Source organism: Poecilia formosa, unplaced genomic scaffold, assembly GCF_000485575.1.
Source record: "Poecilia formosa unplaced genomic scaffold, Poecilia_formosa-5.1.2 Scaffold35, whole genome shotgun sequence".
Classification (NCBI taxonomy): Eukaryota; Metazoa; Chordata; class Actinopteri; order Cyprinodontiformes; family Poeciliidae; genus Poecilia; species Poecilia formosa.
The window spans coordinates 200,875-228,583 of NW_006799974.1; the positions used below are offsets into that span (position 1 = coordinate 200,875).

At 37.5% G+C, this 27,709-nt stretch overlaps 3 protein-coding genes across 3 annotated transcripts in view; 1 reads left to right on the forward strand and 2 right to left on the reverse strand.

The window, feature by feature from the left end:
- LOC103136843 (uncharacterized) overlaps window positions 1-1,692 on the reverse strand; it is a 2,487-nt gene extending 795 nt beyond the window's left edge. The window contains exons 1-4 of the mRNA XM_016670559.1: window positions 1,268-1,692; window positions 872-1,192; window positions 360-719; window positions 53-184 (exon numbers count right to left, since the gene is read on the reverse strand). Of these exons, the coding sequence (XP_016526045.1) occupies window positions 53-184; window positions 360-719; window positions 872-1,192; window positions 1,268-1,310 (856 nt within the window). The 5' untranslated portion in view covers window positions 1,311-1,692. The remainder of the gene's footprint in view (window positions 1-52; window positions 185-359; window positions 720-871; window positions 1,193-1,267) is intronic.
- Window positions 1,693-4,230: 2,538 nt separating this feature from the next.
- On the reverse strand, window positions 4,231-5,016 carry LOC107836005 (ribonuclease-like 3). The gene is made up of 3 exons (XM_016670560.1): window positions 4,949-5,016; window positions 4,816-4,871; window positions 4,231-4,719 (listed from the first exon to the last, which is right to left on the reverse strand). Exon 3 carries the CDS (start codon window positions 4,711-4,713, stop codon window positions 4,279-4,281), a length of 435 nt encoding a protein of 144 aa, XP_016526046.1. The 5' UTR covers window positions 4,714-4,719; window positions 4,816-4,871; window positions 4,949-5,016; the 3' UTR covers window positions 4,231-4,278.
- A 7,196-nt stretch (window positions 5,017-12,212) lies between these two features.
- The window catches only part of ccdc69 (coiled-coil domain containing 69), a 43,179-nt gene continuing 27,682 nt past the window's right edge, over window positions 12,213-27,709 (forward strand). The window contains exons 1-4 of the mRNA XM_007550280.2: window positions 12,213-12,344; window positions 21,476-21,539; window positions 25,438-25,616; window positions 27,120-27,207. Of these exons, the coding sequence (XP_007550342.1) occupies window positions 12,324-12,344; window positions 21,476-21,539; window positions 25,438-25,616; window positions 27,120-27,207 (352 nt within the window). The 5' untranslated portion in view covers window positions 12,213-12,323. The remainder of the gene's footprint in view (window positions 12,345-21,475; window positions 21,540-25,437; window positions 25,617-27,119; window positions 27,208-27,709) is intronic.

Sequence of the window (27,709 nt, forward strand, 5' to 3'; positions counted from 1 at the left end):
TATATATATATGCAATGTCAAGAGTGTCTGCATTAGAATAAAATTTTTATACCAGTGGTGCCTCTCCTTAGTTTCTTGTTGGTTTGATTTAGTCGGACAATAACTATCACACTGATGGCCAAAGCAGCACACAGGAGGACAATCAATATAATGGTCCCAAGAGAATGAGAGACCAATAAGGATCCTGAAAATTAAAGGAGAAAATAGTAAGGTATACTGAGCAAAAACAAGAACTGACTTAACTTTAAGGCTCAGTCATAATTATGGCACACATTACACTCTGATTATTGAGGATTTTGCTTCATTGCAAAATCATTTCTGAACAAGAAAAAGTTTTAATGACACATTGGTAATAATACCTTCAATTTCCAGTTTTGTTCCTTTTCCAAACAGTAGGTTTCCACAAGTGACCACGGCACAGTAATATGTTCCTGCATCAGAGGAGTCGACATCGCTCAGTGAAAAGTTGTGGACACATTTCCTCACAGATGGGGTCTCAGGAATCCTCTCACATTTACTTGCAGATTTTCCATGAACATAAAGTTTACTGTGAGGAGATTCATCATTGTTGGCTTTGAACCAGTGAACACTGTGATGATCTGAACTTGCATGGTCATCAGATTCAGACTGGACCAAACACTGAAGAGTCAGAGAGTCTCTTTGATGGATTGGAAGTGATGGAGGCTCTTGAACAACGGTGGTAATTTCAGCTTCTGGTCCTTAGAGATATAATGGAACAATACATTATTTTCAAGTTTGCATAGAATGCAGTGGGATAAATTAAACTAATTTATGCAACCTACATTTTTTTCCTACAGAGAAACTTCTAAAAACTGAAAGCGGAGCATCAGAAAATAATTGTTCCAATTACCTTTAACTTTCACAAAAGTCACATTCCAAAGGGTTCTCTGTAGATCTATTATTTCCTCACAGTAGTAAAAAGCAGTGTCTTTCAGCTCTGTTTGCTTTATGTGGAGAAGAAAAGTTCCTGGTTCTTGTTTTGTTGTGATGCGAGGTGTAGAGTTAGCAATGTTGCTATCAAAAGTATAAGTTGCTGCTAAGACTTCAGGCAAATTTCCAGCAACAACTTTCATCCAGAAGAGGTAACCTGAAGAACTGGGTCTCCGGCTGCATGTTAGAGTGACATCTGCTCCAACAGAAACAGTTTCTGTTGTATGTTCTTGTGCACATCCTGAAGGACAAATTAAATGAACATAAACGTCAATGTAAAATGCCAAGATAATTTAATGTTCGCAGCAATACTCACGTCCAATTGGAAAGAGGAGAAGTGCATAAAGTATGATCATCATTGTACGGGTATATCATGGGAGGTATCTGATTATTTAGATCTCGTAAACATATTATGAAGCTTTATATGGCTAGGTAGAATGGGAGGGGACCCAGATATGGGAGGAGGCTGTTTTTGTTTGTTTTTTCTTTTTTTAATAAATGATCTCTTCTTTGCTATTACATAGTTTAAATTATTATACTACTCCCATTCCTTTCCATTGAGGGTGATATTTTTATAAAATATGAAATGCTGTGCAAAGGCAGGGGACACCCCTCCTCTCAATTTCACTTATTTAGATATCTTCCTTCTTAATTGTTGGAAATTTTGTCTTGAATGTGTTTTTGGTCACATTTATTTTTCAATTAAGGAGAGTTTTTTTTTCTTTTCTTTTTCTTTTTGTTTGGTTCACCAAGCTTTGTTTGACAAACTATTAAAGATTCAATTAAATTAATTGCATTATTGACGTATGCCATCTTAAATTAAAACATGTTCCTAAACAAATAAGTATTAGCCATATCTAATTCTCATATTTTGAAAATAAAAACAGCAAGTAATGGGAATTTATTATGAAAAGAGTCATTTCATGAGATGGCATAAAAGGCCTTGCAAGAGGTGTTAATGGATATGCTGCCAATAACGCAGCGTATCCAGCATCTGGAAATGCTGCTCAATTGCTTCCTCATTGTAGTAAGAAGCAATATCACACAACTGTGACATTGGATTTATCTGGAGTAAAGAAGGTCATGGTTGTTGTTTTGTTATGAAGGTGTCTTGTTAACAGGTGCCATGATAACTAGCAATAGTTGCTCCTAAGATTTCAGATTTTTTTCCAGCAGCAAATTTCATCCAGAAGAAGAAACAAAAAAAAGAGATTGTAAGTTGCATGCAAGAATGACGTCTTCTCCAAAGAAAACACTTTTTGTTGTGTATTCTTATGTGAATCCTGAAGCTAAATAATGTTTTTTTTTTTTTTTCCACAAGAACTAGTGCAGAATTTCAAAACAGTAAAACGAAGATGACATGAACAACAATTCACCTTCAATGGGAAAGCAAAACAAAATCACAAACGTAAAAAGTTCAAAACCATTAGAAAAGAGCTTATTGATTAAGCAATATATCTTTTTAAGTAAAATAAAATATTTTTAAATACGTTTTATTGTAAATAATCAAAGGCTTTGGTTAAACATTATCTCACTCTGCTAAGTGTTACACTGTTTCTCTGAAAGCTTAGAGCCTTTTAGGCCTTCCAAATTTCATTTGTGAAGGCCTTCTGTTACCCCATGACCTAAAGGTCAACTCTAGTTTAAGGTGCTGCCATCTGGTGGTAGACAGTTGAATTAATTGTTGCCTTTCAGTAATTTAAATGAAAACCTGAAGCTCATATATCGTACAGATGACTTATTTCAAGTGTTTTTCATTATTGGAATGGTAGTGGTGATTTAAAAGAAATGTTGTTTAATGTTCAATGAGGTATCAAGCAAAGTGCAGCCCAAAAGACCCCTTATGATGAAAAATAGTTTTGAAAATTGTTTTCTCAGCTGGACACGAAAGCCAGGCCTGAAGGTGGTGCATTGTGGGGCAGAAGGGCGGCAAAAGATTATATTATGACGATATATTTTGGTAGTTATGGCACCTACGTGTAGAGGACATATGATGGTAAAAATAATATGTCTGATTGGGAGAAAATGCACATATAAAGATGAAATTTTGTTGAAAATCAAATTTAATTGTCCTGGTTTCTCTTTGTGACGGGGCAAATATAGTTGAACTACCCATCACCTGGCAAACCTCTGAAAAGCTGACCTTCAGTTCTTTCAGGAAAAAAAAAATATGACAATGAATTCTTCAAACTCTGCAGTTCAGATAATAAAATCAGCCATTAATCCTGCCACTGTATCAGGAGTCAGAAATTCTGTACTATCTTCTAAATATGTCACTTGGTAATGTTATTGAGCAAAAAGTAACCTAAGCAAAATGTGCAATTGGGAATTCACCCTCTGATATTGTGTATTAATTAAATTCTGCCAAGAAACTCTAAAGATTAAATAATTTAAACATTTAATACTGTACTTACTTGGGATCAGCTGATTATTTGATATTTTAAAAGAGAACTTCATTTATGGCATATCGGACAGATAGTGGCAAGAGGCTACTGTAAAAGTATGACATTTCTACCAGGATTTCCAGATATTCATTAAATCTATCTTGCTCTCAACTTGCTGCAGGTTTGAAAAATTCTAATTCTGTTCCACTGCTTGGGATTTTGATCCATATATTTTACCCAATATTTTTGACTTTGTCATTTGTCTAACATGCAATGAAACATTATCTTCATCAGCTAAAGTTTTTTTTTTTTTTGTCTTAACTACACCTGCTGTGTTGTTATATTGATTGTCTTGCCAAAATATATATTCTGTGTGTGGGGAAAAATCTGTTTTCAGGAACAAGTTCAGATTACTACATAAACTGTGGGGAATGGGAAACTAAAGAAGATATTTCTTATAGAATGATAACATTTCAAGTGAATTTGTACGTAATTAATTTAGCAGTTTATTTAATTTTGCTTTAAAATGGTAGCACTAAACACTGTTCAGAATTCACAAGGTCAGAGCTAACATACCTGCAATATTCAACAATTTATTCGTATGTATCTCCTATCATACACGTAAGAATCCAGAATGTTGCAATCGAGGCCAGTATTCCTTGAGACTAGCTTTCTTCTGGCAGCACCGTGGGAGAAAATGACTTTTGCACATCCTATGAAACCTTACTGTGTATGAGGTAAACTCATAATGTCTATGTTATGATATATTCCAGTTGGAAATATTCATTTTATTTCATAAAAATTTAGTATTTTCTGAATGCCTTTGAGTTAATTTTACACTGTAAATCATGTTAAGGTTGTTTTATTAACAAAAAGGCACACAGAGAAACACAAATGTTATATATGTTTTATTTAAGAAGGCACACAAGACCGCTGGATCTGATCAGTCATCAATGACTACAACGTCTCCATCGTAATGTACAGGAAAGCCTTGCTCGCATTTGATTGCAATTCTTCTGACACGACTCGTCCCCCTGTACTGGCAATGTGGATGTCTGGCACCTTGGTTTCTCAGAGTACAGACAACAACATCAAAAGGTTGAAGGCTTTTCCTCATTTGACCATACGGCTCACCTGCACTTCCACAAATTTGTTTAACTAAGTTAGTGCTGGCTCGGATGAAAGTGTTGGTTTCCTTACAGTCATTGCTGTCAGTTTTTGAAATGCCTCTCTGGCTAATTACTGCATCACATCGGGTTTGGCTCATGCCTCCATTGATATGCTGGGCTATAAATTTTCGGTAACGGTCTCCAACAGTTTGTCCTTGACAGAATGCAGAGCTAAAAAGCAACAGCAAGCAAGCAAGTGGGATCTTCATTGTCCACTATGGAAACAAATATAGAAAGAGACAATTGAATATTGTGAATAATAAACTTAGCCATACTATTTGGACAAAAATGAAAAAAGTAAAATTACAAACCGAAGTAAAGATGAAGCTAATCCTCGTTTTCCTTCCGTTAAGACTTCCTCTAGAAGCTAAAATAAAAATATTAAAAGTTGAAACAGATATATATTTTTAAATATTTCAACATTTATCTTCATGCAGTTGTTACCTCAACTGATGAAAAGTTGATACTGGCCAGTGAAAAGTAAACTAGGATAATTTCAAAGGATTTGTTTTGGACTTTGACTTTTTGATCAATAACCAAAATGGAAGGACAAACCTAGCAGAGATGGAACAAAGGTGAAATGGGTTAACAGTTTTCTCAAATGACTGCAAGAAGACTTTTAAACAGTGTTGTATCCCAAGAGGCATGATTTCATTTTTGCACTTAAGGTCACACACAAAAAAAAAATACATTTACAATGATTAAAGTTCAAGGAATCTTACAGGATATACTTGAAATGTGTAAAGTTGATATTATGGTCTGATGAGTCCAGATTAGAGAATAATTGTAGCAATAATATTTGGCAATAGATCACGTTCTTCTATATTGCCCTATTAACAGAAGATCAAATGTTAATAGATGTTGAACATTATTTTCAAAGTCAGCATGATTTTTGCAAGATCTTCTTGTGACATCTGTTTTGCAGTTAACTAGACTGTTTGTCTGTCAACATTTGAACAACCCAAAGTCCATTCAACCTAGTCTAATCCTACTGTGTTTGTCATGAATATGTTATATACAAATTTTTTTGTTTGGCTGATTGGCTACATTTTGACCCACCTCATTTGACTTTCAAACCTATTTTCAATTTTCTTTTTATTTTATTGCTTTTGTGAACACAAATGTAATTTTAATTTTAAGATAATATTGTTATTTAAAAAAAAGAAGAAAGTAATAGCTACCTAGAATGAAAAGTAATTTTTTCCGTAATCTATGGTTGGCTTACCCTTGGCAGAAATAACTGGGATCAAGTGTCTGTGAAAACTGGCCTGGCAAAGAGGCTTTTACATTATTGTGATGGATTTCTCAATAACCCTTCTCTTGAATATTGCTCTTGCTTTTCCAGTTCCAAATTGACGCCTGGACATTCTCATTCAAGATGTTTTGTTATTCAATTATTTTGTCAGTTGCAGTAAGCTGCAGTAAAACAACCACAGATCATGACACTACCACCCCTGTTTGACTGGGTTAGTTTTACGGCAGTTTTAAAATAATACAGTCCTGGAGTTCCTCCTTCGTCTGATATGACGGTCTGAAGTCCTGTATTTGACCAGCAGATGGAGACAAATATCAACTTTTGAGAAGACCTGCCAGTCAGGACTTTGACGTCTGTGAATGTCATAGAAAGTTTTAGCAAGGCAGTCATGTTTTCGTATTTTACACAAAATCTAGCCTAGCTCTAATCCAATTGCATGTAATCTAATACTGTTTAATATTATTTCAAATGAATTCACGACAATACAGTCAGATTATGTCGCTGGTAGGCAACAAAAAGTATCTTTTGAAGGAAATCTTTAGATAGCACCAGATTTTCAATTTCACACCATCATCCAGAATAAGTATGGGTTGACAGTGAGGAAAAACTACTCCAAATTAAGAACCAGAAGCAGGCTCATGCAGCCAGCCTCAACTAAGAGAAGAAGGTGACACATTAACAGATTTTTGTTCTTGGAGCTTTATATTTAGATAATCTCAGTTTATAACACCCTGAGTGGTTTTACACATGTCTGCCTCTTTCCACAAGGTGATACCATTTCTTTGGAGATTTTTCAGTACTTCGAAGGTAATTGAATCTGAAGATTAACAGTGGAGCAGAACAAAATACATTGCAGTTTGGTTTTCTTAAAGAGAGAGAAAAAAAGATTTTTTATGGCCACTTTCAAGACAAACAGAATCCATAAACTTTTTAAAAACAAACATGTGATCTTACTGTTATACTGGGGATTGTTTTTCTTTTAAAGAAATATGTGTCGCTTAGCAATAGGGGAGCTGAAACAAACAAGAAGTCTGATCCATAGCGAAAACAACAAGACAACATCTGTTGCCTGCAACCCAAGTATGGATTTAATTACACTTTTATAATATTCTTCCCAGAAATTCTCCAAGCTCAATTTCCTCTGAAGTCCAAAACTAAAAAATCTTTAATACATCAGGACACTGTCACATGTAACCCAAGAAACATTTCTAAAGTGTCTATTGACATCATATCGATGTCTATTGACATCTATATGAAACCTATTGACAGTAGGGGCTAGTGGCCCCTAGTGGCCTTCAAATTAGGGTCACTAGGGGCCACTAGGGACACTAGCTTAATACACACTACATTCTTTTCCTGAAAACATAGTTACATGCTTTTGATCTATTGTATTGCGTTCCATGTTTTGAATTTGAGGTCAGTAACCAGGATTTACTACACAGAAATGTGACCGTGACCAACTCATTGTTTTCTGTGTCTGCAGAACCTAAAGTCTCCAGACTGTCACAGTGGTTTAGACTGAGGTGGCCACTCAGGTTGAACTGTTTGGATTTTCTCACGCTGATTTGTAATCTGCTCCACAATGACCTGCAGACTATTTATAGAGCTGTCAGGGCCTGAGTTTATATTGGGATCTGCAGCCGGTCTGTACAGTACTGCACCCTGACAAAGTTTGAACATTATCGCCCCCCACCCCACAAACTCCGCCCCTCCCACACACACTAGGACGGCATCAAGGCTGGAATGTGAATTTGTGTGTATTTTTAGCATGTTGTCGTCGTCGTGGCAGAATCAGGAGTAGCAGTTGTTGTTTTCAGCGTCACATGAAGTTTCCATCCAACAACAGCTGCTTCATTTTCTGATGGTTGCTGTAAAGCTCCACCCACACTGACCTCATCATCCAGGGTTTAACTGCCGTCTGCTTTACGTTAGAAACATCGACGGAAACATCAAGCACGACTGCATCCAACTGCTTTCAGATCTAATAAAATTTTAATTAAATTGGCCTTCCAGTCTTACAAGAGCGATTTGGTAAGAAACTAGTGGATAAATATGAGATTATACGCAAATTTGATTGTCATGTTTGTGAGTGAAGATTACATAAGTATTCATGTGATAGTACCCACAATATCCCTGCTCTGTTGTCTATTTTAACACAAAAACATTTCCTGTGCTCAGAAAACTCTCCTGAAAATATTCAGTGCTTCTACTAGTGCCCAGATTGGGATTATATTGACGTAATATCATCCCAGGATAAAGACTGATGGTCTTGACAGAGCTCATTGAGGGATTTTGCAATAAATAAGTTCCAATGCTAAACCGGGGCTGTTAGTTCAGGGTTTTTTTGCCTGTGTTTCTATTTTGTTCCATATGAATATATCAAAATACAAAATTAGTTCCCCAAATGGAGAGAACCAGCTCATTTGCACACCATTTCACATCATATGAGAATCACAGTTCAAGGAGACATTTATAGATCACTGGATTTGTCTTGTTCTCCCTCAAAATAGGATTCTAGAGTTTAGTTTTAAATAGGACAGTGTTGTGTGTGAATTTTATTCACTTCAGTATTTAAGCAGGAGTTCATTAAGAGACAAAATACTGTAACCAACATACCTACCTACCTCATCATATGAAGAATTAACTGGGATTGATTTGGAAATTTTGGTTCAGTGGCCACACCCTGTTCTCATTGCCACCAAATGTTGATACTGGTGTGTATGAACGAGTGCATGTGTTTGCAAATGTAATGGAAGGCCTAGTGTAAAGCGCCTTGACTGGAAAAGTGCCAGATAAGTCCTTACTATGCTAAGTGTTCCTAATCCAACAATAAGAAAGGACCAAAGCAAAGAATGGCCATAATGATAGAGTTCCATGGCAAAACTATTGCTATCTAAAACGGCACAAAAGTCATTCACCCCCAAAGAAAAACATCTTGATAATCACAAAGACGTTATTCCCTAAGGTCGAGAAAAAAGAGGAAGACTTTGGGTTGTGGAGTAACAGTGTGGCAAACAACTTTGTCATGTAGAGGCAGGTTGATTTGTATAGGTTTTTTCCAACTTGATTAATAAAATGAAAGATTATCTATACAATGGTCTGATATTAAAATGTGACATTGTGAAACATGTATATGTGACAAAAAAGCAAATAAAAAAACAATCTGGAATAAATCCATAAGATTGAGTAGATTTTTTCACAGCACTGTACTTGTTTGCACATGGAGTGGATGTGTTTAATCTGTTAGGTAGGTGAGTCATTCCTAGTCCTTTGAAAAGCAAGAAGTAGCATATTTCTCTCTGTCTTATGTTGAGAGGGAGGCCAAGTATCCTGCAGTAACTGGGGTCAGCTGAGGAGCAGATCATCTGAGAGGAGCTGAAGACTCTTTCAGTCCAGTTCTATCAAACAAAACCTTTGTCTCAAGAGTCATATCTTTATAAAAATGGGAAAAATCTGTAACAGATCTATCCCTCACTTAAAGTTCATAAATAAGCACCGTTTGCTTTAAAATAATTACGTCTCTCCAAGGCAACAAGCCCTGAGGCTGAAGTAATTTCACAAGGGAATTGTTAAGGTTCTGCTTCCTCTTATGTCTCTGATAAAACTGAGTCCAAGATCAAGTGCCAAGAACTGTGAAGATTATCTAGACGAATATTTTCACCAAAACATGAGAGGAATTTTACTGAGCATTTGCTGCAGCAGGCAAACTTTAATCTGTTCTGATTGCGTCCTTTTAATGTTGTGATGTAATGATTGTATCTCATGAAGCTGTGCAAAGGTTTGAGTTGGCAAAACAGCTGAAGATAAGGAAGTCAGAGAACGTGAGAAGGAACAGAGGGGAAACCAGTGACCACTGTTTAAATGTTCAGTCCCCTTTTTCATTGGTATTTGACACTGAATTTATATTCCATCCATCTAACATACCAAGATATAGGTTAAACTCATTTGGCAGAAATTTATCACAAACATGTAGTGAGCATTTCACATTTTTCCTGAATAGAACCATAAGAGAAGAACTCATGTAGACTCTTTGATTAACATCTTTAAAGTTTTTGGTATCAAAGCGTTAGCTTAAAATGATCACTTTTAAACTAATGCCTTCATCATTTTCAGTGTGCATTGACGTTTCATTTTGGTTATGTATATTTTTATGGCTGTGGTAGTTAACCAATAAATCTGAGCACATCTATGGAAATTACATTTATCACGTAATGTCTACTGAATTGCAGTAAGGAAAACTGTTTCGAAATGCCTGTGACTTCAGCTGGTAGCCATGTGGTGAAGTCATTGTTTTCATGGAGCCAAGCAGAAAGATGTCCAACTTGACTGTGCAGCTGAAGCTGCACTTAGGCATCATTACTCAGGGCTGTGTGCTTGATTCACTCAGATATGCCGTATTTTTACAGTAATATTATTACAGTAAAGCCTCACGGGTGACTCATGAAGACAACTGCAGCTCAGGTGAAACTAAATGACAACCTGCTTTGATCTTTTTCCCAGAATCTCTGCACAATAGGTCTTTGAGAACTTTTCCACCTGGAAAACTGGGATTTTCTGGGTGAAAATCCCATCATCATTTTTAGGGAAATGATGATGTTAATTATTTTACTAGACAATAAAGTATTACATTAATTAATGCTGTTAAAGGCCTCTAGAAAATTGATCTAAACTTTTAAAGGGCCTGTGAAGAAATATTTTAATCACAATAATCAACTTGATTATTGTTTAACTTTGTCGCTATGGCTACTGTTAGAAAAAGCCCCTTAATTTCACAGAGTCCTATTGAAAATCACATGAGGCAGCTCAGATGCTTTTGATATCAGGGTAAATCAGGAATGTCTGCTGGATAAATAAGCTTTTTATTGTCTTGAACGTCACACCATCCCCGCATGTTTTTATGATTAGTTTAAGGTTTGTAGAAAACAAACCGAACAACCTTCAGATGGGAGTCTTGAGAAGCGTTTTTAATCTCTAGGGACCCTGAAATTTTGCTACTTTATCGTAACCGCTTTCACAGACAAAAGAGGCGCGTCTGCGCATGCTCAATTTCAACATGCCACTTCAGGTGCTGTGAGAAATTACACAACTTTCAAAGCAGCTGTTCTCCCCACAGTACATTAGGACATTAGTACTTTGGGAAGAACTATTAACTTTTTATACCTAAATGATGCATTGGTCAAGGTTAAAGAGGTTTAAAAAAATCCAGACAAATCCAGGCATTCTTCTAAAACTGATCAAATACAAGAACTTAAGCTGAGTGAAAAGATAACACTTTCTTTTGAGGCTAACTAAAATGGAATAAAAAACAGTTTGGGAGTAAAACAAACATCAAATTAATTAGTCATGAATGTAAATAAATAAATAAATAAATAAATAATATGCAAAGAAAAAAAATCTAATACCTATAAATTATATAAAAATGTGAAAAAAAAATTAATTAATACCATAAATAAAACGATTTAAAAAAATAAAATAAACAGAATGAAAGACATTAGAATAAAGAAAAACTAGTAATAAAATATTAAAGATATTAGTCTCGAAACAACAAAACAACAAAGTAAATAATAAACTAAATAGGATTAATAAAATATGCTTAAAAATATCAGATATAAAATACAAATCAGACAAATTTTGATATAATAAATATCAAAAGGGTGGGGTTATGTAAATTCTACTTTTGTGAGCTTTATATCATGTTATAAAGTTATTCAATCATCAAAAACCTTGCCTTGATTTTTTTTATTTATTTTTTTATGCACGTTTAAGAAATTCTTTAATCTATGGCAGCCAATGCACAATGTTGTGCAAAACGTTTGGGTGGACTGAGGTGCAGCTCTTCCTCACAGCTGTAGTTTCCAAGCTGAGCCTCAGCCTCACAGAGCAGACCTCCCTCATGACTTCTGCACTTAGCTTCTTCAGACTAGCTAGCAGCAATTAGCTAACACCTGGTGGAACTGCTCATCTGCTTAGCATACTTTAAGAGCTACTTCTCAGGGCAATGCAGGTGAAAACAAGAGGAGTGATGTGATGACTTCCTGTTTCACAAAGAGCAGGAGCTTTTAGATAGACAGAAGTCAAATTTTTATTTGTTAAAGTATAAAGTCAAATTCATTTTAAATTATATTTTACATATATAGGATTTTTATAACAACTGAAGGTAACATAGTTACTTGATTGTGCTAAAAAATAACACTATGAACCTGGAAAATACGTAATACCTTCCCTTTAAATTAAGCAACATAATTAATTTAAAACATAAATGAAAGAATCAGAATGAATGAAAGACAGACAAAGTAAAGAAAGAAAGGATGGAGAAAAATATCAAGCGCCGCCCAGCACGTAATATAAAAAGCACACAAAATAAATACGTAAATAAATGTGTAATGCTTAGATTTACTGAGTGTCTTTTAATGCACCACGATAAGCCCCACCCCTTGGTCAGTGTCTACCGCGCTGCGTTCAAGTTTTTTTTCTTCAATTTGAAAGTTTGTCATCAGCAGATCCGGAGCACCGGGACGGAGCACCGGAGAGAAGCCAACAGCAGAGCTCCGAGGTGGTGGAGGAATGGGCTGCAGCCACAGCAAGGTGAGAAACTCCGCTGAAAAGGATTAAAGCACCGCGGAGAGTTACAGGGGGAAGTTCGGGTTGTTTGTCAGAAGGATGCTTCTTAGCGGGCGGCCAGCGGCTGCTGCAGCTCCCGGTAAGCGGCGTCCAGAGCTCGGTTTGAGCCAACATATGTCAACCCTCATTTGGACCAGAACCAGGCGGACAGACCGGAGGCTTTGGTCGGTTTCTGTCCAGCAGATAAAATGTGGCATAAGGTTTGTGAACATCTGTTTTCAATCAGCTTCGTGTTTGAATCCCAGGGTTTCCCACGCCTGCCTCCCCCAGCCCCCTCTCTATATCAGTACTCCAGACACAACAAGTACGCTAAAATCTGTAAAGGCAGCATTTTTTGAGATAAGGAATTTTAAAAATGAGAAATAAAGATGTAAAATACATTGCATCAACTTGGGCTTTTTCCTGCCTTGTTTTTAGTCTATAAATCATAAAACAAACCAACACTCAAGGTATTTTGTCTCACTTTAGACTACATGTGGCCAGAACCTGAATGAACTTGACCCTGGGTCTGTGGAGGAGTTTAATGAAAAAGCTAGTTTTGAGCCAGACATCGTCCTCTTCTTTAGTTTTTAAAGAGTGGTCATAACGTGCTCTCCAATCTCCTACCCTCATGCCAGACTCTTACAGGAAGTTGTCATGGTTTGCAAACCCTGTCCTGCAGGGCTCCTGGCAGTAATTCCTCCTCTCAGAGGGAAAACATGAAGTTTGACAGCTGCTGTCCTCCTCTGGTTATTGATAGAAGTGACTCCATGTGGTGTCCAAAGCTAGGCCCGTGGACCTGTCGTCGTAGCAGAGTCTGGCTTTGATTTAGATTTATTTGAATCTTTTCTGATATTGGACTGCTTCCATCAGTCTGTAGTACTGCATTGCTCCTTTAAGCAGCTTCTTATCGGTTTCATTTTATTCAAAAGTATTTTTAGATCATGTTTACTTCCTTCTGGAGCCCAGTGGCCCAGCTGTATGTGAGATTGGAGACCTGAGAAATCAGACCTTTGTTTTAGGAAATATTTAGGGTCTGATACATTGATGCAAAACTGTGGACAAAGTTGCAATTTACTGTTGTATTCAAAACTCCTATCAAAATACCTGTGCTCCTCTTTTATTTAGTGGATAACAGTCCACAAAAACAACAACAACAACAAAAAAAAAAAAACATTGTATAGGTCAAAACTGGAATCAGGATGTTGGACTTCAAGGAAAACTAGATTTTGTTAGTAAGACCTTGATTGCTACATCTCTAATAGCTTCTTGTATTTCTTTCCAGACGGGCCTTTCTCTCCAGTGTTTTACATAATAATGTCACAGTTCAGTCCACAGTCATTAATGCAAATTCACTAATTCTATATTTCTGTGGATTGGAGTGTATTGTTTTTCTTTTTTATCAATATTTTTTAGCACAGTTGAGGAGATCCTGCTGGCTTCACAGCACTCCAGCATGTACCAGAGATTTTTGCAGCAGAGTGTGAGGCAGCTGTAATGAAGATTAGCACCTTGGCAGTCTGAGCTCATCGTGTTCAGGTGGGGAAAAAAAAAAAGTGTGTGTATTCTCCTCTTTGGGTTGTAATGAGTTACTGCTCCAAGTGGAGGAGTTCAAGTACCTCTGGGGCTTGTTTATGAGTGGAGGCAGAATGGAGCTGGGGATTGTTGTATTGAGGTTGTAGTGCTTGTCTATTGTGGTGAAGAGATAGCCGAGCAAAAACGCGAAGCTTTAATTTGCTAGTAAATCAGTATTTCAACTCTCTTCTGTGGTTAGGAGCTGTGGGTTATATCTTGAATACAAACGGCTAAAACGATCTTCCTCTGCTGGGTGGATCGACTCAACCCTTCAGGTTTATTGCTGATGAGCTCAGGGTGAAATCACTGAAATATCAACAGGAGGCAGTAAAACGGTCTCGTTCCTCGTGAACGGCGCCTTGTTGCAGACCCTGCTGGCATTCAGATCAAAAGGTCAGACATGGATGGAGAAATATTCTCTTCTGTTGGATGAAAAATAATTGCTTTTCCTTGGAAAGGCAATAAACAGCTTTTGTTTTTGAAGTTTTAAGAATCTTTAAATGTTGCTCTGTATATGAGAGTAGTTGGAACACATACACCTGAACTCTTGTGTATTTCTCAACCAAATCTGGAAACGCTAAACAAACCGATGGTTTTCCACAGTTTTTTCCTAAAGGAGGAACAGACTTTGTTTGGATACCATATGGAAGCTTCTGTAGTCTGGATGAGAAATGACCTCGCTTGTCAGATCAAGAATGTTTCCATGCAAACTAAACTGATAAGAGAGAGCAAGGGTGAGATTGGGAACAGCTGCTTGATTTGGAACGATGCATCAGAAATCTCAGGAGATCTATTGAGGGAAAGGCATTTTTCTGGAACAGAATTGTTTTTGTCAAGGTTTTATGGGGCGGTGAGTTGTGAGGATCTGTCTTCGAGTTCAAAACGTTTTGCTTTAGTTTCTGTCACTTTAAGGTTGCTCTGATTGATAATAGGTGCTCTTTCTCCTTTTTTTTGATTTGTTGACATGCTGATTTGGGCACTTGGAGGCTTTTGTGGACATCTGCTTCATGATTATGAGTTTCTGTGCCGAGTTTCCAGAATGTTATTCTGGAGCACATTGATGAGAAGCTGTACTAAGCAGAGAAAATGTTCAGAAAACAACACAACACTCTTTAAACTGGGTAGTCTTGTTTGAATTTGATTGATCAAAACAGCCAAAGTTTTAAAAATTTCATAATCCAGCTATCTGACGTCTGGAATGATTGAGCATGAATTTTGACCTGCTCAAAAAATTCCCCAATAAATCAAAATCCACTGATTTTCTTTTAATCATCAGACTGATGATCAATTTAGGTCAAACACTGAGAGGAAAAAAAAAACAGTTTTCTGATTTATTTAATGCAACAAAACTAAGAATATTCAGAGATGGCTGCTTTGTTGCATAAATGGAAATAATCTTATAGTTTCCTAATCACTTCAACCTGTTGTAAATTAAGGAAAATCGGAAATCAACGTCTTCCAGGGAAAGCCTCATCTTTTCAACACCTTAAGAGCCAACAATTAGCGGGAAGATTTCAGTTGAAGAGAACAAAAAGGAATAATTTAGCCCTTAGCCTCCCTCCAGACTTATTTCTTCATCAGAGAAGCCGTCTCCAGAAGCTGTTGTGTAACAGGAAAGCCGGGTAAATCCTTGATAAGCTGAGAACAGAAGCAGGTCGGTCCAGCAGGCTGATCGTCCCACCCTGGTGGATTTAACGGGATTATTCTTTGAAACAGACCAAATAAGTTCTGACATATTGGATGTAAACACAGAGTGCCCATCACTCCTGCTTTAAAAAGGTCAGGCCCCTGTTACCCTAAAGGTTTTGGTGCATTCAAGTCCAGTCAGGTTAGGGAGACTGTCGTCCGGCTTGGTTTAGCAACCTGGACCACATTGGAAAACCATGTATTGATCAGACATGTTTACCTTTAGGTAACAGTTCCAGCCTGGAAGTTTAATCCCTCTTGGATTGCATTTATGTACAGTCTGTCTGGTTTCCAAACAGAAATAGAATGCAGAAATCTTACAGGAATCTTGGCAGACTGTGGGTTGATTCAGACCTGTCCAGCTTTTGTTCCTTGAATGCGACTCTGTGGTCACTGTTCCCAACCTGGAAACTATCTCTTGTCTCTGTCTGGGCCGCTGCTCACCAAATTGTTTAAAGAGAAACAAGATTTAGGCATGAAGAAGTCGTCTGAAAGCTTCAAAGTTAAACAGGATGAATAAGTTTGGAGCTTTGGGCTGAACTTGATGACCTTGAAACTCTTCAGTACAGGAAACAAACAAAACAGGAAGTTTGACTTTTCCTAGAGAGAATACAGACTTCATCATCTAACAAGGAGAAACTAAAAATATGTGGGTGTTTTAGTCAAAGTTTATGTCTTGCAGCCATGTTTAATTTTGTCAGTACTACTGACCCATCTTCTTGTAATATTGTCCTTAGAGAAAAGGATATTTTGATGATGGAACCACTTCACTTGTCCTCATTAAAAGGACATGTGCCTAAAGGAAAGTCATTTTTTTTCTGATTTATCATCAGAGAAGTCTCTTTACTTTAAAAAGCCCTTCATTTCTAAAGGTGAACCAAAGCCTTTTATTTCTCAATCTATGAATAAACAAAATTAAAAATAAAAAGTGTTTAGTTGTGATAAGTTATGCTTTTACCACAATTTACTTTTTGTTTTTTTATTATTTGTTTAAACATTTTAAAGTGCATCTATCCAAATATTTATCCATCTGTTGTTTTCTGCTTAGTTGTGTCCAGGTAACTGTAGCAACAGGCTCCAGAGATCCCTTTACATAATTCTTCCTGGTAAATCTGAAGGCGTTCCCTGACCACGAGGAATACAGTAGAAACCAAATGTTTACACAGACAGTATAAAAGACATGTTTTTTTTTTTTTTCTCTCACCGTCTGATATTAAGTGAGACTAAACTTTCCCTGTACTTGGTCAGTTTAGGTTAATATGCATGTCTGGTTTGAACTTTAGTCAATTCCTCCAGAAAGCCATGAGTGTTTTCTGATGCCCTGTCTTTTTGGGTTCTGCTTGGGAAACATGCAAATGTAAGGACTGAAGTTACATCCTGGTTAGATTAGCCACTTTAGCTAACTCCTCTTCATGTGGAGAAGCAGTAGCTAGACAGGATCAATGTTCATCCATGAATATGCTCCACTATTATGCAGCTGTCCTCTCAGAATAAAACAGAAACCAGATTAGATGCACTGCTGCTCCCTGATCTGTTGATGTCTACATGTTGAAACGTGTCGCTCCCCGTCTTCGTTCTCCCTCTGTGCAAGACGACAACTCTTCGGGTCCTCTGCACTCACCGAGGGCTCAGACGTTTGGGAACGTTATGTTAAAACCAAAGATTTGATCCACCCCAAAAACTGCAAAAATGTGTTTCTGAAAACAGCCCCAATTTTAGCTGCAGTGTTGCACAGAACTGCTAAAACAGCGTCTGAATCCTACATAATATATTTGGGAAAAACAGGAACAAAACTTCTTTCATCTTTTGAAGTCACCTACTTCAACATATGTTCTTACAGTGGATTTAATTGTGAGAACCTCTGACACCCGAACTGCTGATTGTGTACAGACAACCAGCAGGGAGCTGTTGGTTAGTTTGTGATGATGCTGCCCCAGAAGCTCAAGATGTGAACCAGAACATCTGTTGTTTAGCAGATGTTTAATAATCATGGAGCAGATAGCTGCTAGTAAACTCTGAAAATAACCACACACAGATATTCTCAAAGTGCTGAGCTTCTGTTCAGTCATAACAGGGGAACTTGTAATTCTTCAAAAGGAGCCGTGAATGAAGCCAAGCTGCTGCTTGATCTCATCCTTTGATATATTTGACTCATCTTACAATGAGCTCTTAATGACCCAACAGTAAACCCTCTCACAGTCAGCTGAGCCAGTTTTTATTTCTTTGTGATAAGTTTCCTCTGAGTCACTGATGGTGAGCTAATGCATCAGATCTCAGCAGGACGCGGTTCAGACTTTAATTTAGCCTGGGAGTTCTGTTTACTGTTTTCATCTGACCTGTCCTATTAACCACTTAATCAATTAATCACGTGATAAAATAAAATGAGCTCAATAATTTCTATTCTGATTATATTTTTGAAGGGCGATTTTGTTTAGTGACATCATGTGTGGCGTCGACTAACTCGCTCTCTCTTTGGTTACCTAGCAACAACCTCTTGAGTCACTTTTGCAACAGCAGTTTACTGTTTTGCCCTCGTGCCTCATAACTGCTTAAAATTAAATAGGCTGAAGTGAAAACCGTGGATAAAGGTGAACCAAAAACCGTGGATAAAGGTGAACCAAAGCCTTTTATTTCTCAATAAAAGCTCAAATCATTAGTTTGGCAATATATTTAAAACAAAAAGACTTATCAATAATTATTGATATTGACTGATATGCTTATGTTGCGATAAGTTTATTAGCCATGTTGTTTCATTTCTATAAGTTAATATGCATTGAGTTAAGTCAAGTTTAGATACTTTAAAGTCTTCAGTGATTCTTTCTAAAAACTAGTAAGAAGCACAAGCTAGAGCTTGTTTTTAAAGATCACTACAGTTATACAATAGTCCAGACTAAGTGAATGGAAATGTTTCTCTGGTAGATTTATTAATTCTTAATTATTATTTTTTTGTTGAATTTATTTGGATCTTTGACATCTTTCACTTTTTCTAAAAGTATTATGGTTTTAGTTTAGCCCCACCTAAAGCTTTTAAACAAGCCAATCAGCTGACTGCCGGATGTTCTCCCCAGCCTGGTTACTGCTCTTAGCTGTACTTTTCTGTGTGGTGAGGTTTGTTCTTGAAGGCGAAGCTTTGCAGAAACAGAAGAGTCTCTGCTGAGATTTACGGCCTTTATGAAGCCCAGGGCCCCTGCAAGAACACATGCTTCTCCTCAGCACCACCTTCTCCCTCCGCCTCCTTCTCTTTCTCCACGTCGATGTGTTTGAGCCACAGATATTTATTGTTCCAGCTCAGTTTGAATAAAGTGTTTATGTGGTGTGTGAGGGGAGCACCAGGTTTAAGGTGTGATTGTTTGACCTCTCTGTGTTTGACTGCAGAGATGATTTCTGCGAGTGTTTGGATCCACGCTTCACTGTGTTTGTGTTACAAAGTGCAGAGCTGGATGGGTTTTAGTCATCAATATCTATCATGTTTATCTTCTTTATTTTTTGAAATAATCCAGATCAACAACGTCTTCATTGGAGTCTGGACTGGGAGACAGAGGAGCTTGTGGAGATTTGCAACGTTGTGTAAACTAGAAATGGGTTAAAAATAGGAAATCAAATGTGGTATCTAACAGTGCTATCACTATGTACAGTTGTTGTTGTTTTTGTCTACTGATCCACTGACCTTTAGCTACTGAAAATATCTAGTAATGATCAGGAGCTTTAGCTGTTGATGTAATCACCTGTTCAGCTGATGTGCTGATTTTGCCTGTTTCTACCCTGTAGTCAACAACCTTTTGCACATTTGTTTAAGATCGAATGGTTCAAAAACAAATAGTCCGTCTTGGTATGATAGATTCTGAATCAGAAAATGTACATAAAGCACTTATTAGAATGGCTGATTGTTTAGAGACATTTTTTTCAAGAAACCTGCTAGTGCCTTCTCAACATTTGGAGATGCCATGAGAGTTATGGTAACATCCCAAAGGCATATTATGACAAGGCCATTAAGTACAAACACTAAATCATTCTCTCACTGAAATAATATATCGTTAGTCCGATAAATTATGTAATGATTCTTACAAAACATAAACTGGGCTATATAATAAAGATTCCAGGTCATTTTTGTAATACAGTAATTATTTTTCTTTAATATTGTATTGTGATTTCTGTTGCATTTGTTAGACATAATCATTGAAAGCTGGCAGCTAGAACACAAACGGTGGTCTGTTGTCATGCAGCCACTGAGGTTACATAATGCTTCAGTAAAAGAGAGAAAGTTACAGCTTCATTCATGTGGAGCACAATTAGAAACCTCCTACTCTTGTTCTGAGGATCAGGGCTTATTCTGCTCATCCAGCTGAACATTAGTCTTTAGTTTGTTGGGGTTAAATGATTGAGAGCAGTTCTGTTCAGGTTCTCTTTGAGTGGATCATCCTGGATGCAGTGTGATCAAATTACATTTCCATCCTGAAATACCTTTTTATGCTTAAATTAACTAAAACACATCTATGGGTGACTGTCTAACACTCTTCGTCAGTTCATAAAATGTATTTTGAATTCTGAGAATGTCAGTGATGGTAGTTCAGTTCAATGTCCAGTCATAGCTGCCTCATTGTATCACAGTAGCTACATTGCCAGGTTTGCTAGAGTTGCTTTTACAGACCTCTATACAGTGTCTTCATAACTAAAGATCTGTGTCTGCATTGTCCCCAAAATGAGGGAAGCTCAGTCATCTTGGAGGTTTCCTCCAGGGCTGCTCCTGGTCTCAATTCTGTTTGTATTTATGAGCAGGATTACATTGTTTTGTAGATGATGCAGTTCTGTTGATGTCTTCGAGCTATAACCTTCAGGATGTGCTGAGGCCTTCCAAGTTGAAAGTTTAGTCTACATCAAGAGTTAAAGAATCTTAGTGGACGATGCCTAGATTGATCTTGGCTTCATCCGCAGTAATGAGCTCTTTGCGCTTCTCTATTTCTAGTTTTGAATCACCTCAGTGCACAAAGAAGACGATAGCTTGAATCAGTTTAACTTTATCACCTGCAAAGATAAGATCTCCAGTTTCCAAACTGGATGCCTTCTTTTCTGCAATATGGAATCAGTGAGATTGATTGAAGAGATCAGAGCTTCATCTGCTCCTGAGGGGGTTGTTCTGATCTGTTGCCATGAAGAAGAAGGTACCCTGAAAGGCAAACCTCTCAATTTATTGGTCAATCTATGTTCCAGCCCTTCATAGCAGTCAAGCGATATGGATCATGACTGAAACAAGATCTTGGGTAGAAGTTACGAAAAGGAGCTCCATCATCCAGGTGGAGTTAGGAATAAAGTTCCTTTACATGAAATGGACTGGAGTGAGTTATCTCTTCAGGATGGTTTTTATGTGCCTCCTTTTGAAAGTTTTCTAGTACTTTCTGAAAGTGGGAGACCAAAGGACTTTCTAGAAAGACTGCAAGTCCTTTCTTCCATGGGAACTCCTTGAGATCTGTGTTCCCTTTATATACCTATTAGCTCTGCAATCCAGTGTCAGATAAGCTATTCTATAGTAATTTATGGATGGATGATTGCATTTCACCTTATATAACAGTATTTTTTGCACAACGTTGTACCCATTTTGGATCTGGGAATCCTGTATTTTTTAGGGCACAGTGGAAACATTTAGTCTTGGTGTAAAATGTGCCAGCTTCAATTGTGAAACACCAGCAGATTTGTATCTTACTGACAGCACACTGCTGATGGTTATCTGATTTATGATCACTTTCTGTCAAAACTGGTCCATCTTTACAGCTGTGAGCAGAAGACTTGTGGAAAGTAAAGAGCCTCAAAAGGGAAAAATAAATTTAACTTAGACATCTTCCATTTTTTCCTCTCTGCAGAAAAAGAGCAAAGGCAAGAAAGGAGAGAAGAAACAGAAGGACAGCAGCCGTCAAGATGAAGGAGGTGAGTTTCCATCTGGTAGGGGAGGTGTCGTATCCAAACACATGAGGTGTGAAATAAAGTATGCTCTTTAACTTCTGATGGTCTCATGTTTCAAGACGAAACAAAAATCATCTGTTCTTCAGTAGGTGTTAAATTAAGCTTTGAGGAACATTACACTGCTTCATTATTTACAGACAAAAATCTCAACAAAAACAGGAAATTGGTGTGAGAAAAAATTAAGTTCAACCTATTATCCAGCAGCTTGTTGATTCTCACCGAGCAGCAATAATTTCCTGGATGACGTTTCCAGCCTCCCACATTCTTTCACGTTGTGAAAGAATTTTGGCCCACTCATCTTCCCAACATTTCTTCAGTTCTTTGAGGTTTGCAGGAATTGGTTTATTCACAGCTCTTTTAAGGCTCAACATTGCATTTCAGACAGGTTGATGTCTGGAGTTTGACTAGGCTTTTGCAACACCTCGATTCTTATGTGTTTTACTCATTCTGTTGATTGCACTTTATGCAGGACACTTAGAAGCTTTTGCAGTTGGACGGACGGCCTTATATTTGACTGTAGAACATTTTGGTATATGGAGAGTCCATTTTCGACTTTATGACACAAGGCATCCAAGTGCTGTGGCTCTAAGATAAACTCAAGTACACTCTGCCATCAACAACCCTCAACCACCGCTGTTCATGACAGCTGGGTTCAGGTTCAAAAGTGTTTTTTGAGCATTTTGGCTAAAGATGACCAATGACCTCCTTATCCTTTCCAGATAATTTAGAAGTTATTTTTAACTTCTCTCAGGGTGTTTTCATACCTGATAGTCTGGTAAACTTGGTTTGACTGGGAACCAAAACGGCAACATTTCTTACATTTTTAGCTGCTTTGACACTGCACTGTCAAATAATCCAAACCCTTTGAAAAACCTGTGTACTTCCCTTTGCCTGTGGTGGCGCTGTACCAAGAACCACTGAGAGAAATTACACGAAAACCTCTGAAGAAGACATATAAGTGCAGCGTCCTTCTTCACAAAATGTAAATGAAAAATGGCATAACATCAACTTTTAGTAGTTGTAGGATTTCTCTTTTGTTGTTTGTAAAAGACCACAAGCCATTTCTCCCTCTAGCGTTAGACGTGTGCATTTGTTTTGGTTGTATTTACCCAAAATGACCTTCCCTATAGTCTGCTTTCTGATTTTGGAGCGGTCTTTGGTCCGCTTGACATTCACATATATGAACCATGCCAGATTTCACTTCAACAGAACAGAGACTGAGGTTTTTAAGCAGATCAGAGTTGGATTTCTTGATCCACATCAGAGTTTGATTGTGTATTCTCACCTCCCCAAATGACCCAGGACCTTATAGGCAAGCACACTATTGATTATAGTGGAATAAACAGGGCTGGTGTGAATTGTGTCCTTAATTACTAATGCTATCTTCCTGGCATTGTGTAAGCACACTGCCAAAATGTTTCTTGAGGTGAATACTGTGACTATATTACTAGTGCCTGGGTTTTGTGCTCACTTTGTCTGCATTCTGGTTTAGTTTTTTGGTAAATAAAAAAATGATGCCGTATATTATAGCCTAGAACTGACAGAGCATGAATCTTCCTTCCACCAAGACTTCAATGTGATCGTTTCAGAATGTGGTTTCCTTCTGACTGTTTCACTTCGCTTACCTTCTTCACTTCCTGTTTCTTTGAGAACTCCCACGTTACATGTTTGACACAGTTTTATACCAAGTGTAGCAAACTTGGTACTAAGTGTATCAGGTTTGACACATTTGGATCTTTGCATAGATCATTTTAGTTTTGAGTTGTAATCATCACAGGAATTGATATTTTGGAATTTATGTTTTAGGGGTTTTATTGTGGGAAATAGATTTTTTTTAAAGAGTTAATGTACCTGTAAGACCAAGGCTAAGAGATGAACTGATATATTTAAAACCATGTAAATGCAAAGGTTGAAAGTTGGAAGCCTTTTACTTGGACATTTGTTTGAATAAGAAAAGAAAGAAAAGACCACAGCCTTTCTGGTCCTTGGTGACAAATCCCTCTTATCAGTGGACAGTGAAAATGATTACCAAACAACCTCTGAGTGTTTTTAGTTTTTTTTAACTGGGCTGTGGGAGCCTGAACCATCTGTAGTGAAATGTGACTCAGTCAGTTAAACTTCTCTTGTTTCCTAACTTCCTGCTGTTTATGAGCAGTTTAGACGACAGCGCAGAAACCACTCATTTCAGACAGGACACTCTGTCGTCTTGCCATGAATCAGCTGCTGCATGTTCGCAGAAAGAAACGGCTTGTATATCCGTTTCTACAGTACACCGTATTCCAGTTTAAACACAGATTTATTAGGAAGTGTTTTCTCTCTTATGTTCACATTAAAAGGAGCAACTCCTGGTCTTTATATCTTTCAGAATAAAGTCTACTGAGGCCGTTAGCTCACTTGCAGACAGGCTCTGACCTGTTTCCACCTTACTTTGTTCTGGGATTATCAGAAAAATACTATTTAATTTAAATAGCAGTGGGAGTTTCTTCTGTTTAAACACCATTTGAGATTCGTGTTTTAGATTGAAGTCTTTTAAGTTTGCACGTATTTTAAATGAACTCTGCCAGTTCATGTTCAGCGTTGTACCGTGATAATAACAGCTCTAGTTGAGTTTGTGACAGTTTTTTGTTGGGCTGACTGGGTTCATCAAAACAGACGACGTCATTGGGAATGAATGATCTCTGTGTGTGTTTATGTGTTTAAAGTCATGTCCCTTCATGTTCATAATGTAATCAATTACAGTCAGGATCCCTTCCTGAGTGTTGTAGGGCTGAGCTGTTGGAAATTTTGATGACTGATTTGTAGGATGATAACTAGGCTTAGGTTAAAACTTGATTTCGATTTTTTTTATTTTTTTATTTTTTTCATTCTTTATAGTTTTCTGCAAATGATAGATAGCTTCTGCTAAAGCTTATATTTCTGCTTCAAGAAAGCTGATGTATAATAAATTATGTGCATGTCTCAATATCTGATCTTGTCCTTCCTTTCTTATCCTGTAAATGGCACATATATGAGCCAGGTAACACATTACAGATTTTCAGTGGGGGAGAGTGCGCGTGAATGGGTGAATGAGTGTGTTGTGAAGCGCTTTGGGGTCCTCTGGACTTCATAAGGTGCTATACAAGTACAAAGCTGCTTACCGTTTACCATTTCACAGTCATCACAGATTTTGAAAAGACCAGGTGTTCACTCTGACAGATTGGTTTTCAATTTCATGACTGAAATACTGAGAATCGTACACTTAACCGGACCTGCTGAATGCTTACAGACTGCAGGATTTATCCAACCAACTGAAGCCAACAGAACGCAGTAAACATTCATAGAAGATTTTCTCAAAACTCAGACAAGCATGCATTTCTGTCCAAGCTTCCTATAAAATAAGATACAAATGAAAATGCCTTTAAGTTTAACCCACAGGTGAACATGATTTTGATGGTGTTGTCTTGAAGACTGATGTTCAAAGTTTGGAATATTTAAATGTTGTGTGCGTGTGCGTGGTTGTTTGCAAGTTTATAATGACTTTTAATGTTAGCTTTAATCTAAAAATTTTATTATTTATGTCTTAACAGATAATTTCATTGTTGAACTTGATGGTACCAAAAACATGACTAATGTTTTATAAACTGGTTTAGTATATGGAAGATATTTCATTCAAAAATTTCAAACTGAAGCTGCAGTGCTTTCATATGTTTGTGTTCATAATGCCTTAATTTTACAAACATTTTTGTGTTGTTGTTTTTTGTTTTTTAAAGTGGGCTAGTGGTTCTCTAACCCTGTAAGGACCGTGTATAAGCTGTGCATGGGAACAAGGTAGTAGCTTTGCTTAGTTTCTTTTTTTTTTTCTTACTGGTTTGTTTCCTCGCAGGTAAACGTTCGTCTAGTGACCTGGATGTTTGTCTTGAGAAGCAGCTGGAGCGTTTCGAGTGGCAGCTGAAGATTTTAAAGGAAGTGCTCTCAGCCAATGGGAGTTCAGAGAGGGCGGAGCTACTGAAACACCACACTGACGAAGAAGTGTGCGCACTTGTTCTGAGCATCCTTGATAAGGTGAAAAAACACTGATACTGAAAATACTGGCTGATTGTTAGACCTGTTGAATCAAGAATATCTTAAGCAGGATCTGTCTGACAGCATGCTTAAATAAATGTAGTAATATATCATATCTCAATGAAAAGAAATGACAAACAACGTTGTGTGGTGTGACATTTTAAGTCTGAAAAAGGAAAGTTTCTAAGGCTTCTGGGCCTCCCACCAACTATATCAAGAATCATTGTCTACAAATCTTGAGTCATCAAGAGTCATTGTCTACAAATGGATAACAGATGTAATCAGACCCTTTAGTAGCTACTATATAGTGCATTAGCTAGCTAGCGAGTGGCGACTTATACAGGTGGTCTCAAAACAACCGGAACATCTAAAGCACTGTAAGCCTCAGTCACAGTGGGAGATTTAACAAGAAACTAACTGTGGGGAAGTTCCAAGGCCAAAACCATGATTGAGCCCTTCTCCACGCACCCCTCTCCCCAAATAAACAAGACCCTGTTTTTATGAGGGTAATGTTAACATCTTTATGAGCCCCCTGCCTCCAAAATTCAGAACATTATTCTGTGGACTGATCAGAGAAAATCTAAACTTTTTGAAAGTTTTGGTCTCTCAAGAGTGTCTCTAAATGGCTCCAAAAAATCAAAATGAGGGATCTATTTAAAGTCTGTATGTGAATCCAATTAATGCCCCAAAACTTTGCATAGAAGGTGGTGTGACTTTCTTCCACATTGATTTAAAAAACTTAGCAAGAGTTATCTCAAGTGTTTGATGGATGTTAAGTGTTGAGGAAAAAAAGCAAAAGCACAAGTCTTTTAGGAAGTAACTTTTTTTTTTCTCGGCGCTAGATTTTTCATGGTCAGGTAAAGGTAATCCTGCATTACAAAGCTCTTATTTTAGATCGTTTATAATTTATAGGTGGAACTAATGCACCTTTGTTCCTTCTTTCAGCATTTTGGCTTTTTCCTGAATTTAAAAGATCCTTATCATTTCGACTATTGCAGCCACTTCTGCTTCTCTAAACCTGTCACGACTGTCACGGTTTTCAGTTTTGCCTTTCATGGGATTGTTTGTATGCAAGAAAATAAGCTGGGAGCTCTTGACTCTGCTCCGTAATCAGAAGCTGCTGTAATCCTGCAGCTTAAGTCATGTGATCTTCTGAGTTAGCAGCCAGGAGGTTGTTTACTCTGCATGTGATTTATGTTGTCAGCCACGTTTTACTGTCTGCCTACGTCCTCGCTCTGACCCGGACAAAAAAAAAAAACCCTGATTCAGCAGTAATCACTGGATCCGTTTTCTATTTTGTCACTTAATTTGTCCACTTTTCTCAAGTTTTTAAATAACCCTTCTAGCAAAAAGTTTAATGATTAAGAACTATTAATCCAGATTGCTTTAAAAGATGTTTAGATGCCTTCTGCTGTGCAGTTTCATAGTTTAACTCACAATTTCCCACTCTTTTTCTCCCGTCTTTCATTCTGTCACGGAACTGACTCATCTCCGGTTCTGCAGGTGAGAACAGAGACGACAGCTGATCTGAACGTTCTGCATGAACGCAAAAGTAAATCAGCCGTAGAAGAACACGAGAGGCATGTTGAAGGTAAACATTCACTGTGTCACGGTTTTTGTTTCATTCATTTGTCCTGCTCTCCGTTTGCATTCCTCTCGGGGTGGATTTTTCACGTCTGGGCTGTCGGTTCACATTTTTTGGGGAATACTTTGTGAAGCCGTTGTGTGGGTGGATGTTAGCACTTCTTTGTGTTTATTTGAATTGTCTCGTGTAGGAATGCATTAGAATTCCTCCATAGTTCCTGTGTGTCTTTCTTCCATCTCTGTCACTACTTGTGGTTCACTACTCATTACGCATCAGAAAAAAAAATAAAAAATAGATGAGCCAAAACATGAATCGGAAATTTTCTTTGTGGACTGTAATTGAAGATTAGCCAAACCACTGAAAAAGTGCAGCCTCCTTTGGACCACCTTTAAACAGGTCAGAAAAAGTTAGGCTTTTTTTTTTTTTTTTTTTTTATGAAATTGGAAATTGTCACAAATAGCTTTTGATCATTTAAAATACCCTGTATCCTTCTATTCTCGTCTTCTGC

Bases quoted from the DNA above. Each gene is read 5' to 3' on its own strand.
- LOC107836005 (XM_016670560.1), bottom strand. From the start codon at position 4,713: ATGAAGATCCCACTTGCTTGCTTGCTGTTGCTTTTTAGCTCTGCATTC.